Source organism: Manis javanica, chromosome 16, assembly GCF_040802235.1.
Source record: "Manis javanica isolate MJ-LG chromosome 16, MJ_LKY, whole genome shotgun sequence".
Lineage (NCBI taxonomy): Eukaryota > Metazoa > Chordata > Mammalia > Pholidota > Manidae > Manis > Manis javanica.
The window spans coordinates 26,913,066-26,933,864 of NC_133171.1; the positions used below are offsets into that span (position 1 = coordinate 26,913,066).

Consider the following 20,799-nt stretch of genomic DNA (forward strand, 5'->3'; position numbering starts at 1 on the left):
AATAGATCATACAGTAGGCTACAAAAAGAGTCTCAGTAAACTCAAAAATACTGAAATTATACCAACCAGTTTCTCAGACCAAAGGTATGAAACTAGAAATAAATTACACAAAGAAAATGACAAAGCCCACAAACACATGGAGGCTTAACAACATGCTCCTAAATAATCAATGGATCAATGACCAAATAAAAAGGGAGATCAAGCAATACATGGAGACAAATGACAATAATTCAACACTACAAAATCTGTGGGATGCAGCAAAGGCTGTGCAGAGAGGGAAGTATATTGCAGTACAGGCCTACCTCAGGAAAGAACAAACCCAGATGAAAAGTCTAAACCCACAATTAACGAAACTAGAAAAAGAACAAATGAGGCCCAAAGTCAGTAGAAGGAGGGACATAATAAAGATTAGAGCAGAAATAAATGAAATTAAGAAGAATAAAACAATAGAAACAATCTATGAAAGCAGGAGCTGGTTCTTTGAGAAAATAAACAAAACAGATAAATCCCTAGGCAGACTTATCAAGAAAATCAGAGATGAGAAAGGAAAAATCACTACGGACACCACAGAAATACAAAGAATTATTAGAGACTACTATGAAAATTTATACTAACAAACAGGATAACCTAGAAGAAACGGCAACTTTCTAGAAAAATACAATCTTCCAAGGCTGACCCAGGAAGAAACAGAAAATCTAAAGAGACCAATTACTAGCAACAAAATTGAATTGGTAATCAAAAAACTACCTGAGAACAAAACCCATGGACCAGATGGCTTCACCACTGAATTTTATCAAACATTTAGTGAAGATCTAATACCCATCCTCCTTAAAGATTTCCAAAAAGTAGAAGAGGAAGGAATAATTCTTCTTCCAAATTCATTCTATGAGGCCAGCATCACTCTAATAGGAAAACCAGGCAAAGACACCTCCAAAAAAGAAAATTACAGACCAATATCCCTGATGAACATAGATGCAAAAATACTCAACAAAATATTAGCAAACCAAATTCAAAAATACATCAAGAGGATCATACACCATGATCAAGTAGGATTCATCTCAGGGATGCAAGGATGGTACAACATTTGAAAATCCATCAACATCATCCACCACATAAACAAAGAGGACAAAAACCACATGATCATCTCCATAGATGCTGAAAAAGCATTCGACTAAACATCCATTCATGATAAAAACTCTCAACAAAATGGGTAAGGAGGGCAAGTACCTCAACATAATAAAGGCCATATGACAAACCCACAGTCAACATCATACTTAACAGCGAGAAGCTGAAAGCTTTTCCTTTAAGATCGGAAAGAAGACAAGGATGCCCACTCTCCCTTTTATTCAACATAGTTCTGGAGGTCCTAGCCACGGCAATCAGACAACACAAAGAAATAAAAGGCACCCAGATTGGCAAGGAAGAAGTCAAAACTGTTAACTGTTTGCAGATGACATAATATTGTACATAAAAAGCCCTAAAAAATCTACTCCAAAACTACTAGATCTAATAACTGAATTCAGCAAAGTTGCAGGATACAAAATTAATATACAAATCTGCTACACTCCTGAACTAGCAGAAAGAGAAACCAGGAAAACAATTCCATTCACAACTGCATCAAAAAGAATAAAATACTTAGGAATAAACCTAACCAAGGAAGTGAAAGACCTGTACCCTGAAAACTACAAGATACTCATAAGAGAAATTAAGGAAGATATCAATAACTGGAAATACATCCCGTGCTAATGGATAGGAAGAATTAATATTGTCAAAATGGCCATTCTGCCTAAAGCAATCTACAGCTTCACTGCAATCCCTATCAAAATACCAACATCATTCTTCAATGAACTAGAACAAGTAGTTCTAAAATTCATATGGAACTACAGAAGACCCTGAATAGCCAACGCAATCCTGAGAAGGAAGAATAAAATGGGGGTGATTATGCTCCCAGACTTCAAACTCTACTACAAAGCCACAGTAATCAAGACAATTTGGTACTGGCACAAGAACAGACCCATAGACCAATGGAACACACTACAGAGCCCAGATATAAACCCAAGCATATATGATCAATTAATACACTGTAAAGGAGCCATGGATATACAACAGGGAAATGCCAGCCTCTTCAACAACTGGTGTTGGCAAAACATTCATGCAAGAGAATGAAACTGGATTATTGTCTAACCCCATACACAAAAATAAACTCGAAATGGATCAAATACCTGAAAGTAAGTCATGAAAGCATAAAACTCTTAGAAGAAAACATAGGCAAAAACCTCTTGAATATAAACATGAGCAACTTTTTCCTGAACGCATCTCCTTGGGCAAGGGAAACAAAATAAAAAATGAACAAATGGGACTACATAATGCTAAAAAGTTTCTGTACAGCAAAACAAAAAGGCTTCCTATAGTAGTGGAGAAAATATTTGTAAATGACATATCCCACAAGGAGTTAACATCCAAAATATATAAAGAACTCATATGCCTCAACACCCAAAAAGTAAATAACCCAATTAAAAAATGGGTGAAGGATACGAACAGACAATTCTCCAAAGAAGAAATTCAAATGGCCAACAGGCACATGAAGAGATACTCCACATTGCTAATTATCAGGGAAAAGCAAATTAAAACCACAATTAGACATCACTTCACACTAGTTAGGATGGTCAACATCGAAAAGACTAGGAACAACAAATGCTGGCAAGGATGTGGAGAAAGGGGAGGAACCCTCCTACACTGCTGGTGGGAACGTAAACTAGCTCAACCATTGTGGAAAGCAATATAGAGGTTCCTCAAAAAACTAAAAATAGAAATACCATTTGACCTGGGAATTCCACTCCTAGGAATTTACCCTAAGAATACAAGTTCTCAGATTCAAAAAGACATATGCACCCCTATGTTTACTGCAGCACTATTTACAATAGCCAAGATAAGGAAGCAACCTAAGTGTCCATCACAGACGAATGGATAACAAAGATGTGGTACATATACCCAATGGAATACTATTCAGCCATAAGAAAGAAACAAATCCTACCAGTTGCAACAACATGGATGGAGCTAGAAGGTATTATGCTCAATGAAATAAGCCAGGCAGAGAAAGACAAATACCAAATAATTTCCCTCATTTGTGGAGTATAACAACAAACCATAACTGAAGGACCAAAACAGCAGCAGACTCACAGACTCCAAGAAGGGACTAGCGGTTACCAAAGGGAAGGGGTGAAGGAGTGGGGATGGGGAGGGAGGGAGAAGGGAATTGAGGGGTATTATGATTAGTTCACATGGTGTGGGTGGCAGTCATGGAGAAGACAGTGTAGCACAGAGAAGACAAATAGTGAGTCTGTGACATCTTACTACACTGATGGACAATGACTGCAATGGGGTGTGGGGGGAACTCAATAATATGGGTGAATGTAGTAACCATATTGTTTTTCTTGTGAAACCTTCCTAAGAGTGTATATAAATCATACCTTAATAAAAAAAAAATGAGATTTTTGTGATAATTTATAATTACTCTCATTTATACTAATCTTTACTCCATAGGAAACACTGTTTATTATAAGGGTACAGTATAAGAAGTCAAATCCTATCACAATAAATCCCAAAGGATATTTAAAATTATTTTTATTGTATAAAATTTTATTAAATGCTGCTCCTAAAAAAGCAAGCAATGGATATTTTATTATAAATATTTAGTTTATCATTAGATTTACACATAGAAAAAACTGAAACAATATCATGAAAATGATGTCCAAATATATATGTACATATGTATTTTTAACCTATACAAACATTAACTACCTATAGTTAATGGACTACTTACTCATTTTAGCTTTCCTCTTATAGAATTGTGACCTGATTTAAAAACAAATCCCTTAAGGAATTCTTTGTAATAAACAAGTATTACAGAGGAGCAGTAGCTACCATGTAAAAAATTCTTACTCCTACATGTCCATATCAAGCAGACCTTCAGCAAAATGACTGCTTAGCTATTTATCCTACATGTAGTTTGAATTTATACTCAGTTTACAAGTATTTCTTCAAGGACATCTGAAACGGAAAAGAAAAGAAACTACAAAAATAAAATTGTTAAATGGATCTCTGATTCTTGTTTTAAATTAATATAAGCAGTAAATCCCTAAAATATCTGTGGACAAGTTCAGGGTAAGCAGTCCTAAAGCTTCCTTAAGGGCTCTAGAAATTAATGAACTAGAATCAGTATCAAAGTATAAGAGTCATCAGTCTTGATAACTCTCTGAACATCTAAAGAGTCCTACTTAAAGATGGCATCACTCGTGCCACAAAGAAAGATGAGCTAGCGATGCAGTGGAAGAAAGCTCAGTTATATTTAAATGTCTCATGGCAGTGGTATTGTATCAAAAGTGCAATTTCTTGAGTTAAGGAAATTGTTTCATTGTCTGATTTTGCTGCCTGGAGCTCATGCAATCAGCATGGGCATAAAGGAACAGGACTAACTATCATGACACTCCCCCAGGAGACAGAAGTAGTTCAGAATAAACAAGAAGGGGATGGGCTGGATTCTAAGAAGAAAATGGGGAATCTAATAATAAAAGATAACAGTCACGAGTAACTCAAGATTTTAAATTGTCTGATCAGCCTACTTACGAAAAATCTCCATCTGTGAAGTGTAGATCCAAGGATAACACAAAATTCATTTCCTCAAGGGCTTCTTCAATCTGAAGAGAAATTACAGTATGAGATACTTTTTGAATATTTATAGAAGGTTGGAAATAAGTCTTGAGGCTTTACAAAAAATATTTATCTAAATATATATGAAGAGATGTTTACCTTTTTCTCATCCAGCAACATTTTAACTTTGAAGATCATGACATCATTTAAAACAACCTCTTCATTTTTATATAGAATTTGAAATGTTTTACTGCAAATCAGAGAATCATGAACTGAAGCTGGAAAAGCTAAAGTCATACCTACAACAGATAAGATATATAATTGACAGATAAAAAGCAAAATATAATATAATACTCTTACTCTGAAAAACCATGTTTTATTATATTATTCCTATACCACTATTATTTTTTATAGCAGTATTAGAACATTTCTGCAAGTTTATTAATTTATGATAAAAAATTGATAGGTACGCTATAACCATTATAAAATCACTGTACAACTTATCTTAATCTGAGAAGGTAAACGATGAAATCTCAAGGTAGATTAAGAGTGAACAATCGGTCTGTGCACCACAGAAGAAAGCAATTCAGTTCTCCATATTTGCAGAGTAACGAACTTACTATGGCTTCTGCCTGATTGCTGGGAGGTACCCGTTAAACCCTTGGAATAAAGAATTTGGTTATTTTCTGTCCCCAGCTCCTGAGAGGTGGCTTCTAAATTCTCAGAATTTCCTAATACAGAAGTACTTCTGTTATTAATGACGGGCCCAGATAATTTATGGTAAGGAGATGTTCCGTGATGGGGGCTGTTCACGCCAGTAAGGCCAACCATGTGATGAGAGAGTTGGGCTTTGAGCCCAACGCCATGTTGGGGAGGGAAAGGGGGCTGAAGGACCAAAATAGCAGCGGACTCACAGACTGCTGATTCAATCCATCACGCATATGCAGTAAGGCACCAATAACAACTCTGGACCCAAGGCCTGAATGGCAATACTCTATATATGGTCATATGAAGATTTTCTGGGAGGGTTAAGGCATCCTGACTCCTTGGGAAGAGAACAACAGGAGCTTCACATATCTGAGGCCCTCCCAGACCTCACGCTATGTATGCCTTCTTTTGGCTGGCTCTGGTTAGCATGCCTTTGCTATAGTGAAACTGTAATAGTAGTAGAGCATTTTCTGGAGTTCTGTGAGATATTCTAGTAAATTACAGAACCTGAAGGGGTAAGAGGCACCCAAATTTGTAGTCATCTGATCAGAAGTGAGAGCTACAACCGAAGTTGTAGCTGTTGTCTAAAGTGAGATCAGTTTGTGGAGGCTGTGCTCCTTACCTGTAAATTTTGGTCTACCTCCAGGTTGTTGGTGTCAGGCATTCCAACACCCCATCTCTTGTCCTACTACTCTATACTCCAGAAAAAAGTATGATTTGAGAAACAGTCAAAGAAAATGGAGATGTATAAGTATAGACAAAGCCAGGTGGGCATCTCTGCAGGGCAGGGAGCCCAGAGTGGGATGCCAGAGTCCAGCTGGAGCAAGGAGGGTGCCCACAGCAGGTGGTGGCCTGACGTCAGACTCTGTGCAGGATGAAGAGGGCAACCTGGAGTGAGGTGTCAGAACCTGAGCAAGGTGAGGAGGGCAACGGAGGTGGAGGGATGACTGAGAACGAGGTGCTGGGAGCCCAGATAAGATGAGGAGGGCAACTGCTTAGCACACCTGCAGCTGGGCAGTTGGAACCCAAATTAGGTGAGGAGGTGTCCTTGCAGCGGGGCAGCCTAGTACATGGTGTAGGAGCCCAAAAAGGACAGGAAGAACTCCCGCTGGGGGCGAGGGTGGTTCTGGGCAGTGGCATCCTGATACACTCTAATGGAGCCAAAGCAAGGCAAGGAGAATACCCTGCTGAAGAAACTCCTGGCACAAGGACGTAGTGAGTCCAAGGGGGGCGGAGGGGGTGTTCACACAGGGTAGTGACCTGCCATGAGGGGCTGAAGCCCAAGAGGTTTAAGGAGAGCATTCACGAGAAGGGGCTTAGGGCCAGGAGACTGGCACATATAAGGGACTGATCAAATAAGAAAATACACTGAGAATAACGAGTCAGATTTCTTACTATATAACCTTTCAGAGGAAGTATGTGCACATGTGAAAGGAGATATGAATACAAAATGAATCTTGTGGTACTGGATGGAAATTTTAAAAATACTGATGTGAATTCATGGTTTTCACCATATATTTACATAAAAACAGGTGTAAATTTGTGTATATATGTGTATTACACATGTGAACTCATTAGTTCTGTCCATGCAAAGGGCTTGGGAGCAACACAGCAATACTGGTTTCTGATATATTCTCAACGAAAAGGAACCAGGGAGTTTGGAGAAATGGTTTGACTCCAAAGCAGGGGCACAGATAGGACAAGGCGTATGGACCGTCTTTTCAGACCAGAAAGGAAGGAAGTCCTTAAACAATGAGGGGACACATTAAAAGAACAAAGGAGCTAACTTGAAGATTCTACTCCTGGTCTTATTGGGGATGAACTGAGCATCAAAGTAAAGTATGGTGGTATCAGATTACCACCCACTGAATAAATACAGAAACCTGTAAGTCCATATTCCTATACATAAATAAATGAAAAAATTGTAAGTTTGAATGGAAAAAGGGTGACTTTACAGTGGAAAAGTCAACAAGAGACTTAATCAAATGATCCAAGTTAACATCATCAATAATGGGATGAGAAATCATGACCCACCTCATAGGATATGAGGAGAACCTAGAACAGTTCTGAGATATTCTTGTACAAGATGCGTAACTTGACTCTAATCATGAGACGAATGCAGACCAATGCAAACTGAAGGACATACTAAAAATTAACAGGATTACAGTCTTCGAAAATATGAGAGTCATGAAAAGTGAAGGAGTAACTGTGGAGCTGTTCCAGGATGAAGTAGACACAACTAACTACAAAGCATGATTCTGAACTGGGTCATTTGCTATTAAGGACTTTGTTGGGACAAGTAGCAAAACCTGAATGACCTGAGAATAAAATATACCAATGTTAATTTCTTGATTTTGATGATTTTACTGAGCTATGTAGAAGAATATTATTTGGAGGAAATATATACTGAAGTATTTGGGGATGATGGAACATCATGTTAGCAAATTACTCTTAAGTGGTTCAGGAAAAAAGTTTTTTTGTCCTGTAAGTACAACTTTTCTGTTATAATTGAGATAGTTCTCTCTCGTCTATGTGTATTTATATATATATGTATCTATCTATATACATATATATACATATTCATATAGACACATGAAGGGAAACCAAGCAGATCAGAAACAACTTCTGTATATATCAGAGAAGAGCTGTGAAGAAATTTTCCTCAATGGAAAGTAGTTTTTTTTAAGCATCCAGATAATGTGGATCTAGAAACCGCTGCCTCAAAAAGCACAAGTGTTTGCTATTGCTCTTCCTGAGGCTGCTGCCCTCTCATGTGGGCATTTAGAAGCCTTCTCTACCCTCCCATTATTCCTCATGCCAAAACGAACAGAGAAGAAAGATGGGAGAAAATCATTAACAAGATAAGGGATAAAGGGTCACATATAAAGGATTAACAATCAGAATGGCTTTGGAACTCTCAACAGCAATGTTGCAAACCAAAGGACAATAGACGAGTGTTTTCAAAATTCTCAAGAAAAAAGAGCTCCAACCTAGAATTCTATTCCTAAATTGTCAAATAAGTGTAAGAGCAGAATAAAGATATTTTTAGACACTGTAAGTTTAAATATACTTATTTCCTCTGCCACTTTTCTCAACAAGATATTAGAAAATAGCCTCCAGCAAAATGAGAGAGTAAACCAAGAAAAGGAAAAAGAGGTTAGGAAACGAGATCCCACGCAGACGAGGGGCAAAGGGAATGTCCAGGAAGGTGGCATGGGAAGGAGGTTTCCAAAGAGACCCTTGGCTGAGGGTGCAGCAAATGTCTAATAAACCCTGGATTAGTGCGGTTCAGCAGACAGACATGCTGAAGCCTGTCATCTGAAAGATCTTTGCAGTCTTAGTATCATTTTTCACCTAAGGAAAGATTAAAAGCCCAGCCAGGTTCTTTTTGGTATGCGGGTACACTGATGGAGTTTCTGTCCTATCTCCTAGATCATATGAGGGCATTTTCACCTCACAGAAGTCTTCTGCTCTGACCTACTCCTGAGGTTTGAAGGAAGGACAGCTGAATGGTAAGTTTAGATGCCAGTCAGTCCACTCCACATGTTGGATATCTAATATTTCATCACCCTACAACCTTGCAAGGATCCCTGAATGTGGTGAGCTCTTGCAATTCACTTTTGACCTCGCCCACTAGCTCTCCCAAAGGAGTCTCAAAACCTTTCAAGCATACAGAAGCATACTGCAGCCCAGAGACTGTTCAGCTCTTCTTCTGGGAGTCTTCTTTTAATAGTAGTGATACTGCAGCTTTCTTAAACAATTGGGTTTGTGCTTGCTAGTCAGCTCTTCCAAACTCAACTAGATGCTTCCCTGGAAGCAAAAGAATGATTAATAAAATCAGGAGGGACGTGCAGGAGGAAGGAGTATACAGAAGGTTCTTAGGGGGCTAGTAATGCTCTATTCCTTAAATAAAGAGTTGCAAACCTTTATTATTTTAATGAAACAATGTTTTATGTGATCTTTTAAAAATGTGTGATACATTTCACAATATAATTTTAGGTATTTATTGTAGTTACTCTGTGCCATAAATTGTTGTAAGCTAAGTAGATCAAACCAAAGAAAAAAACCACTTTCCCTGCTCTCACCTAATTCTGTAAACTGCATCTGCACTACGTGTTACAGTAAAGAATAGAGTGCAATGGCATCTTCTGATAGGAGAGCAAACCTGGTCTGTGGAGTGAGGAAATACTTTGTTGACAACATAAAACTGAAGCTGAAAATGCATGAAAAAATTAGTCAAATGAAGATAGAAAGGAAGAGAATTTCAGGAGGAAGAAATAGAAACTTCTTAAAAGCAAGGTCCATGCCTTACATATTTCTTTCGTCATATAGTATTACATGTACATGGTGGGCTCTTGTAGAGAAATTGGAGCTCATGTATACTGTTGGTGGGAAGGTAAAGTGGTGTCACCACTATGGAAAATGATATCAGATTAAGGAAAATAGATTAAAATAAAAAACAGTATCAAATTTAAAAAAAAAGATTAAAAATGGAATGACCATATGATCCAGCAATCCCACTTTCAAGAATTTACCCAAAAGAATTGGAAACAGGATCTTGAAGTCATAGCTCCTCTCATGTTCACTGCAGCATTCACAATAGCTAACAGGTGGAAACAACCTAAATGTCCACTGACAGATGAAAGATAAAGAAAATGAGATATATGATGGAATACTTACAGCCTTAAAAATTAGGACATAGTATCATATGCTGCAACAAGAGTGAACCATGAGGACTTATGCTAAATGACAAGCCAGCCACATACTACATGATCCTATTTCTATGAGGCATCAAAAAAGGTCAGACTCCTTAGCAGAAAGTAGAGTGGTGGTTGCTAGAGGCCTGAAGAGGGAGAAAGGGGTTGCTTAACCAAGGAAAGAGCATTTCAGATACGCACAGTGAAAAAGTTCTAGAGCTCTGCTGTACATGCAGTTAACAACACTATACCATATACACTTAAAAAATTGTTAAGAGGGCAGATTTCATGTTGTGTGGTTTGACTACAAAAGAGAAAAAAAGACAGAATGGAGTGCTTTACTCTGGCGGGTTAATACATTAATACCGCAGGGCAATGTATGTAAAGAAAAGCCCTGAGGCTTCCCGCTCAGGTGAATGCCAATCTTCCCAACCTCTGCACTTGGGGCTGGGGTGCTCCCACCTCCCCATTACAGTACTTTACTGTACTGCTGTTTCAGGCCCACTTCTTACTTCCCTCTTCTGCTGTTACCTGTCTGAAATCCCTCGGGGAATGTGTCCCAAAAGGCAGTTCAGCTCCCGCTTCTTTTTTAGCCCTTCAGAAACTTACTGAAACATTTTTTTATTACTCCTTTCTGTGCTTCTATACTGCTATTCCAAGGAGTCGTGGGAACGAGAAGGCCTAACCATGTGTGTGTACTCAGTTTACCTTCTTGAATCTGAAATCCTCTCTACTTTTTATTACGTACTGCATGATAATCTCCACCCCTGAGGTGGGCACCACAGGTATCTTTTTCATTGGAACTTTGGAGTGAGCACTATGTCTTACATATAACAGGCCTTCAGCAAGTGTTTTTTGAGTAAATGAACTTTCACCTAACTTTAAATTTCGCGCCCTATTTCCTTGTTGAAATGAGTCTTATTTTCACTTTGCCAATCAGTTATCTGTTCCCAAAACATCAGATACACACTTTCAGAGATTTGTGATTGAAGCCTATAAATACTTATTATATTAGCCATGACAATTTATATTTTATTCCTATTACTATCCTTCCAAATTTCCGTTTCCTGTTGTTAAATACCCAGTATTGGTATCTTTTATTTCATTTGTGCTCGAGAGCATTCATCCAACCAAAATTCATTAAGTCTCTAAAAAGTTGGGAACGAAGAGATATGAAATAAGAACACTGCCCTTGTTTTCAGAGTTTGCAGTCTAATTTGGATAGAAACATTTAAGTATATAATTGTAGACAATGTGATAATCTCTTAAGTTCCTATTTCAGGAGGCCAAAGCAAATGGCAATGTAATTATCACTATCTCTTAAGCCAGGAAAAAAAAGATAATGAACAGCGGTGACACAAGGAAGCTATTGAATCTAGGGAAAGCAAAATGGAGGCTTGTAATGCCAAATGGCCTCAAGTTTCATAAATTAAGTTTATTGAAAAATCTAACTTTATGGTGAGTTTTCCATTCATAGTTGTTGAGATTATTTTATTAGTAATAATAGTAATGGATTAATGACATAATATGAATTGTCTCTAGCTATATATTTCTTTAAACTTTCCTCATTTTTTTAAAAAGCATTTTTCTTTAATGAATCTTAATGTTTATTATATTAGAATTCCATTTCTGAAGGAAAACTTTTAAGATGGTAAGAGCTGAAAGACGTGCTTAGAAAGTGCTATGACCACATGGGGGTTTACCTGCCTTTGGAAGTTATCTGTGAGTTAACAAGAGAAATAATGTGAAAGGAAGAACATGCATAAAATATCAGGTCAATTAGAACCCATAAAATTTGAGAAGCTGAAAAGAGATCCACAGATCACAGAGAGATGGTTGTAAATAATATTAGATATGGACAGGGTCAAATCATGGACTCTCAATAATTCAGCCAAACTATTGTCAGTGGCTCCCAGAGGAGGTCCTGAGGAGTTGGCTGGACAAAGCTTAAGGAGACAACAGAGGTGAAGAGATGGTTCTTCTAGAAGCACTGCAAAATACCCAAAGCCTTACTACAGGCAATTAACTATGACAGAACAAAGCAACTGGGACTACCCTTTCTTCTTTGATAGCCAGCCCTTATTTCCAACCTTCTTGTTTTCTTAATATTAATTTGTTGTTAACTACTATCACCTGTATAAAAGCACTAGGTGGTGGTAGATAGGAAGAATGGAATACATAGGCACACAAAGAATTTTATCCAGAACAGATGGCCTTAGAAATACCCCGATCAAACATAAATAATGGGAAATTCTTTATTGTTCCACCAGAATTGATTTTTAGTTCAAATGTTTAGTTGTGAAGCTTCTATCAAAGTGGCATTTTTTTTTTAGTAATAAGACCTTTCCCGCACATTATTGTTCGAATTTTTGTGCAATTTCCCTTTCTTTCTCATCATAAATAGTAGTCCTGCAAAAAACTAAATAGTATTTTCCCAAAGAGGTCATCAAATGGGCAACAGGCACATGCGAAAAGGCTCAACATCACTAATCATCAGGGAAACGCACGTCAAACCACAGTGAGCTCTCCGCTCACACCTGTCAGAGAGTGGCTGTTATCAAGAAAGGACAAGAGCAACAGGTGCTGATGAGGATGTGCTGAAAGGGAACCCTTACACATTACTGCTGGGAATGTAAATTGGTCCACCTACTAGGGAAAACAGTATGAAGGTTCCTCAAAAACTTAAAAACATATCTGCCTTATGATTGAGCAATCCCACTTCTGGGTATACACCCAAAGGAAATGAAAATGGGATTTTGAAGAGGTATCTGCACTCCCATGTTCAGTGCAGCATTATTTCAATAGCCAGGAAATGGACACAACCTATAAGTCCATCAACACACGAATAGGAAAAAAGATGTGGTACATATCACAATAGAATATTGTTCAGCATAACAAAGTAGAATATCCTGCCATTTGCAACATGGATGGACCTTGAGTACAATATGCTGAGATAACCCAGAAAGAAAAAGACAAGTACTGTATGATATCACTTATATGTAGAATATAAAAAAGGCAAACTTGTGAAAAACAGAGAGTAAAATGGTGGTTACCTGAGGATGGGGGTTTTGGGGATTAGACTGATACTGTTCAAGGGCATGCAACAGTAGTATATCAGCTATAGAGCTTTAATGCACAAGTATAATGAGTATAGACAACAATATTGTACTATAATTAGGTAATGTGATAAATACTGCCTACCAGAGCAATCATATTACAACACACAAATGTATCAAAGTAACACACTGTACACCTCAAATTTATACAAGGTTGTATATCAAATTTATTCAAGAAAAAGAAAAAGAAAAAAATAGCAGTCATATTACTACTACTACTACTACTACTACTAGCTACAGGGCCCTTACTATGTGCCAGGCACTGTGCTTTACGGATACTGTTACTAATGCTTTAGGCAATCTTACAGAGCAGGCAATAATACACCCATTTTATAGATACCAAGGCTCTGATAGTTTAAACAATTTGCCCAAGAAACAAATGCCACTGCTGTTTGCTTCAAAGCCTGTGCTTGATCTTCTAGTCACACTGATAAACAAGCTAAAAAATGTGTGTGCAGTTCACTCTTACCACCCATCAGAGAACCCCTAGAGTAGAAAGGAATAACTGTCTTACTGGGGAAGAAAAGACCCAAGGGAGACATAAAAAGGTTAAAGCGTATCCATCAGCTATCCTGGGTATCAGGAAGGCTGATTTCTGAAACCTAACAAGGGAAAGGCACACAGATGCTGCCAGTCAACCCCTTGTTCATGGACTGTCTTACCTTAAATCAAGTTGGTTCTGAGATCCTAGAGCCCACCTTATGTCAACTTTTTAATATCTGGGGCAATTTAGGATAGAAATGGAAGGTAGGACAAAGGGAACCAGTATTTACTGAGCACTATACCAGGTCTCTTCACCCAATTTTCTCACCTGACTGTAACAAACAATGAAGTCAGGGCTTATTTCCACGTCACTGACAAGGAAAGGCCCCGAGAGACTGAACTACTCCACACCATACAGTCAGTGAGGGGCAGAACAAGACTTGAAATTCTGCCCAAACTCAAACACTTTCTGCAGATTAAGCTAGTTTGATGAGCACAGAAATGCAAGCCCAGGTCCCTAGATTTCCCGACGAGTCACACATTCAGGGTCTCTCGGGAGGTCTCTCCTCCCATTCAGTGTTCCTTTCTTGCCCTCGGTCTTCCTAGTTCATGCTTATTACTCCAGAAATGGATTTATCAATTTTTTAAACATTTTTAAATGTACTTATTAATATGAGATGCTATCCTATGTACTTAATTACTCTGTTGCCTAACAAATTATATAAACCATAGGACATCAAATTAACTTTATTGTAAGTTTCAGATCTTTATAACATTAAAGGATTCACAAATAACATAGTAACTGAGTCAAAATGTGACTGCTTCCCTTTCTTTCTTACGAATAGAAGCCCAATAATACTTTACATGAATACAGCCCTTTAGTTTGCTGTGAACTTTCATACATATAATGCACAACAACCTTGTAAAGCAGGTAACACATTTCCCAGATAAGAAACTGAAGCTTACAGATGTTAAATTTTCCAAGGTAACATAAAAGGACGCTGGTATCTTGATTCCAAGTCACTACTTTGTTAACTAAACAGAGCTCCATCTTTGAATTTATAGCTTCTAAAACACCTAAGATATATCTATATCTACCCTCTACAGCACAGGTGACCCACCTCAATACCAAAATGGTAACTAGATTTGCCTTGTTTTGCCAGAAGATCCTCCTTTTGATGTTGGAACAGTCATTTCAATTTTATAAGCCCTTTCCCTCTTGTATTGCCATAAAAATGAAAATGCTGTTTACTTGTTTTCAATATTTGGAATCAACCCATGGTCAAAGCATATTAAGATTTAACTACAGCTACAAAATAGAAAATGAATGTTAGCAACCTTGTTAATATAAAACAAAGGATATATCTAACAGGTTGGGAGGTAAAGAGAGAGAATCTGAAAAAAAGAGCAAGATTTTGCTTATTTGCTTACTTTGTAAAATGAGGGATCAGTCATACATTTGCTGAAGTAGGAAAAGGAGCTTTACATATATTATTTGAAGCTACAATAATGGTAGCTTCAACTAATATATATATAAGAAAGATACAGGAGGGGGAGAAGAAGGGAGACAATAGTCTCACTAAGATAAATTGTCATTTATCATTACAGGAAATGAAAATGTCTATACAGAGGAAACCATTAGGGTAGTGAAATAGTTAAAAGTGCACACACTTAGAGAAGAAGCTATGATTTTCACTACAAATCTCTGGACTAACAGATCTTTGAACTATTTGCCTGTTTTGTTTTCACTGCCAAGGGACGAAAAGGTGGATAGATATTTAAAAGCAAATAAAACAACATGCTTCTGGTTTGAAAAGAATATTATCACTACTAGAAATGGGGAGTTGCTAAACTTAACTTTTCATCAAAACTATACGTAAGTGCTCTAACATTTCAAGTGGGGTGCAGCTTCCTAGAACCAGCAATGACTTCTTGGTTGTAAACGTCTCTCTGAATGTTTTCTTATTAATCAATTTTCAACAGCCCTATAAATACGCATTGTTTTTCATGACTGATGTTATTGCAGATGACAGCTATTTCCTGACTCAAACCTCATACTGTCAGCACAATTTCGTGCTGGAAATAATTTAAATGTGTTGTAATAAACTGTATAATACCACCTGATTCCTACCACATCTAATCTATCCTACTGCAACCCACATGCAAAGTTATCATTTCTCTCTTCCTCCTAAAAGTTTTGCAGAAATATACACAAAGTGTAGGAATTATGGTTAAATACAGTGCTGGAAAGGAAAGGTCTTGAAAGTACAAATCAAAGTTAGAAGAAAAACAGGATAAAGTACAGAGAAAAATCCAAGCCCTCAACAGAAAAAGTGAATTTTTAAGGAACAGAAGTGAAAGAATGAGCAGAGAGGATAAAGGAAAACTACCCTTATGGTTTAATGAAGGATGAGTCTAGAATCAATGATGTGTATTTATTAAAACAAAGTCAGTCAAATACACAGGTGTAATTCTGAAGGCAGAAAATTTTGGGAAAGATATCTTTCCCTAATGAACTTACTAATATTAAAAAGATACACACTCCAGGGACTCCTTTATACTATTTTAAAATGAAACAAATCTTGGAGGAGGAAGGACATAAAAAGAAAAGAATCAATATATCAAAGACTGGAAGAAAATGGCTGCCCTCTTTGCTCTTTTTTTTTTCTTTTTTCAGACCATGGATACTAAAACATTATTTTGGATCTCCCATACCTGTGAGTTTCAAATAAGTTTACCATATTCCATCAACCACTATTGTCTATAATTTTCATATAAATTTAAAAAACATTTAACATGATAGGCTATTCTGCAGTATGCTAGCAGGAAATACACTTGGGACGTCAGATTAAAGTTATCACTGAAGTGTCCAGAGAATGAAACAAAATTCAAAAGCTATGGAACACTACGCACATATAAAAATAATCACACTGGGAATGGTACTGGGCAAAGAACGCAGCACATCTCATAATTTGTTCAGGGTCACTTTACTTGTAAAACTGTAGATATCACTGGGTACCCCATGAACAAGAAAAACAAGATATTCTAAATTAAAGAAAAATACAGTATACTGATACAACATTTGCAATCAAAAAAATCTTGAGAAATCCTAATGAATTTAAGACATGACAGACAAGTTTGCTATTTTGAAAAACAGTAAGAAAAAAGTATAAAATAAATTTTATATATTTTTTTATTTTTCTGTCCAAATCTGGTTCTTGTATTTGCCATTTTAGCTGCTATACTTTAATTAAAAAGTAAGCAACCTCTTAAAATTTTTCTGGTATAATGCTATAAAAATACACACATAAATAATGTCTTTACATATAAACTGAAATTTTGTATTATGGAAGTCTATTGTCTTCCAAACCCAAGCTTCCCTTTTAAAGACTGGTGTCTGCCATAAACAATTTATTATTAAAAGATACTTCCCCACCACACTCTAGTAAACTATCAGACCATTCACATTTTGGTTAAAAATATGCAGCTGATATTTTCAGCAACTAGAAAGAAACCCAATTGGTAGTACCAATGATCAAATCTTGACTTTTAACTAATAAAAAGCAAAAATCACAATGGTCAAGAAATCACAAGAAAAAAGAAGGTATTCTACTTTTTGAGTATTTATGAAATACCATTTGTCATAATGCTGGATTACCATTACTTTGTAAATGATACTAATTACTGTACCATTTCTGTCATACAAGTGACCTAGAAAGGTCTCAAACCTAACCTTACAACTCAAGGTATTATTCAAAGAACACATTCAGCCCAATGTTAGCAGAAGGAAGGAAATAATAAAGGCCAGAGTGGAAATAAACAAAATAGAGACAAAAAAGATAATAGAAAAGGTCAACAAAACTAAGAGTTGGTTTTTTGAAAAGATAAACAAAATCAACACACTTTAGCAAGACTAAGAAAAAGAGAGATGATGTGAATAAAATTATAAAGGAAAGAGGACCCATTACAATACCATGGAAACACAAAGGATACCAGACTACATAAACAACTATATGCCAACAAATTAGATGACCTAGAAGAAATGGATAAATGTCTAAAGACATACTCCTTACTAAGACTGATTTGTGAAGAAAGAGAAAATCTGAACAGACCAATAATAAGAGACTGAATCAGTAATCAAGAATCTCCAAACAAATCAAATCTCAGGACCAGATGGCTCAGATGGCTTCACTGCTGAATTCTACTGAACATTTAAAGAAGAAATAATGCCAATCCTTCCCAAACTTTTCCAAAAACACCAATCGGGATGGAAGACTTCTGAACCCATACTACAAGGCTATTATTACCCTGATATAGGAGCCAAAGACTGCAAGAAAATAAAATTACAAGCCAGTATCTCTGATGAACAGAGATGCAAAAATCCTCATACACTTTAACATGCATATATGTAAGCCACGTAAAGAAGAAAAGTTTTTCTTTTTAAAAGAATATACCTATCTTTGGCCATAAGCAGTAGGCATTTTAAGAGTCTTCAGGAAGATTGAGTAAACTCTCCATTAAATACAATTCATTAATAGTTAACATTAACTAGCATTTTAGTGTCCACATTATGCTAAAAAAGATAATCTTAAACAATCCAAATTTACAGAACACTTTTTTAAATTTAAAAAGTGGACTGAATTATGCTTAGCATAGCTTGAGTGTTAGGTGTATTTTATTACTGTATGATGCTCTGAAAACTAGTAATTCCTATTTGATATATACAGTAACTCACTAGAATGTTTCATTCCCCATTTCATTTCCTACCTGCATAGGATGCAGCAGAGCACACTGTACCAGGAAAGCTGACAAGGCCCACTAAGAGCAGGGCCGCCAGTTCGCTTCAAACATGTTAATGCTGCTGTCTCTCCATAGGACATAAGTAACTAACAGAGCTGCTGTAACACATCTATTTTACACCTTCTTACATTGCTTTCAGGCTCTTTGTTTTCTAATTAGAATAGGTAACCCAGAAAAAGAGTCTGGTTAAAAAGAAATTCTCAAAAGGCATACTATAAAACTTTATCACATAACACCTTTGTAATTATATATTCAATTATAAGTTCACATTAGCTGTGTATTTTTTAAATTATACCTTACATGATATAACTGATACCACCCCTACTTATGTTTTTTTCATGGGAATTTTACATACATTCTTTCATTTTCTCATCATAAGAAACCTAAGAGGGAAACAAGGAACCTATAACCAAGCCTGTTATTACTGAGGCCTCAACTATATTTCTTATAATAGAAATTATAATGATGCTGTTTGATATCTTATATTTCTAATTAAAAAATAAAAATAATTATGTAACATTATTATTGGCCACTGTAATGTTGCTTCAAACTTTTTTAAATGTTGAAAATATTCCTTTGCTTACCTGCTGCATGTAACAAACTAGCTTCTACTCTGTGGGGGACTCTTGGTGGAATTTTCATAGATGCACGAATCTGGTAAAAACTAAAGCAAAACAGACACACATATCATTTCAATATATTTTTAAAATAATGTAATGCCCCAATTTCTGTCTAGGTATTAAAATAATAAAATCAGTCTGTTCTTATCAATTTCTCATAATATTTACTAATGGTAGAAAACACCGTATCAGATCCACAGATCAAATATTAGCACAGCATAAGACCCAAAGGGAAACAAGATGTATTAAGATGAATGAGAGAAACTGAAGAAATGTATGTGGTATTTCTCACTTTAAATGAATGTCACAGCAATCAGAGGAGTCAGTAAGGCATCTAAGAGTTTCTGTTTAATTTGGTTTACTCATTTTTTTCATTTAAAAAATAATAAAGGTGAACTATTCTTAAGCATAATTTAGAGAAAATATAGGATTTATTATAACAGTTTTAAAAAACTGGTTTCATACTATAAATTACAAAGTAAAGGTATAGATTTGGTTTAAAGAACTGGGAATTTTTTTCAAGGTCAGAGCTATTTGTTTAAGTACTTTTACTTGCATATTTATTTTACAGGATTTCAAAATATTACATGTATTTCATACATTTATTTATATATTTAATATGTATAATAAAAAATGTTAAAAAATCTACCAGTCATTAGTAATAAATTTAAACAGAAAAAAATTATGAAGTAAAAACATATTTGTGTTTTAATACCATTTTATTACCCAGCAAGTCTGTGTATGCAGTGGAAGATACATACATCTACAAACACACACACACACACACACACACACACACAACGTACACACACAGGATTACTAAAAGCTAAAGCAATACATAAATACAGTATTGCTATTATTTCTAGGAAGGTGTGGCCTTGGAGAGAACACATGGTCAGTTCATAAAGCCAGAACTAAAGAAGAGTGAATAAAAGGATAGTCAAGTGAATTTAGAGCCTTTAAAGTCACATTTTGGTCTTAAAGGGACATGGCAAAACTCCATAGAGATAGATAATTAGTTGAGATTAAGATGAGGTCAACTTGAAAACATGAGAAGACAGTAAAAACCAAAATGAAATCAGCAGGAGCCCTAGTGATAGAGAACAATTGTCTAGGAACTCTTCAACTTCCCATGCTGGAAATGTTAACTAAATGAGTAAAATAGAAGAAAACATAGGTAGAAAGCTCCCTAACATAGGTTTTGGTGATAGTTTTTTAAATCTGACACCAAAAACAAAACTAACAAAAGCAAAAATAAGCAAGTGGGTCTACAAAAAACTAAAAAGCTTCTGCACAGCAAAGGAAACCATCAACAAAATGAAAGGCAACCTACTGAATGGGAGAAAATGTTTGCAAATCATTTATCTAATAAGGGACCAATATCCAAAATACATAAAGAACTCATACAATTCAATCTGATTAAAAAATGGGCATAAGACTGAGCAGGCATTTTTCTGAAGTAGATATACAGATGGCCAACAGGTATATGAAAAGATGCTCTGTATCATTTATCATCAGGGAAATGCAAATCAAAACCATAATGAGATATTTATCACCTTACACCTGTTAGAATAGGTATTATGAAAAGGACTAGAAATAACAAGTGTTGGCAAGGATGTAGAGAAAAGGGAATCTTTGTGTACTGTTGGTGGGAATGTAAATTGATACAGCCACTATGGAAACCAGTAGGGAGGTTCCTCAGAAAATCAAAAATAAGACTACTCA

At 36.2% G+C, this 20,799-nt stretch overlaps 1 protein-coding gene across 19 annotated transcripts in view; it reads right to left on the reverse strand.

The window, feature by feature from the left end:
- The window catches only part of FAM135A (family with sequence similarity 135 member A), a 106,239-nt gene that overhangs the window by 69,854 nt on the left and 15,586 nt on the right, over positions 1-20,799 (reverse strand). For 18 of the 19 annotated variants that reach the window (XM_037012545.2, XM_073224580.1, XM_037012543.2 and 15 more), the window contains 3 exons: positions 19,039-19,118; positions 4,810-4,949; positions 4,627-4,697 (listed from right to left, as the gene is read on the reverse strand). In XM_037012545.2, the coding sequence (XP_036868440.1) occupies positions 4,627-4,697; positions 4,810-4,949; positions 19,039-19,118 (291 nt within the window). Of the gene's footprint in view, positions 1-4,626; positions 4,698-4,809; positions 4,950-19,038; positions 19,119-20,799 lie in introns of those variants that run through there. The other variant, XM_037012549.2, reaches the window with a different exon arrangement.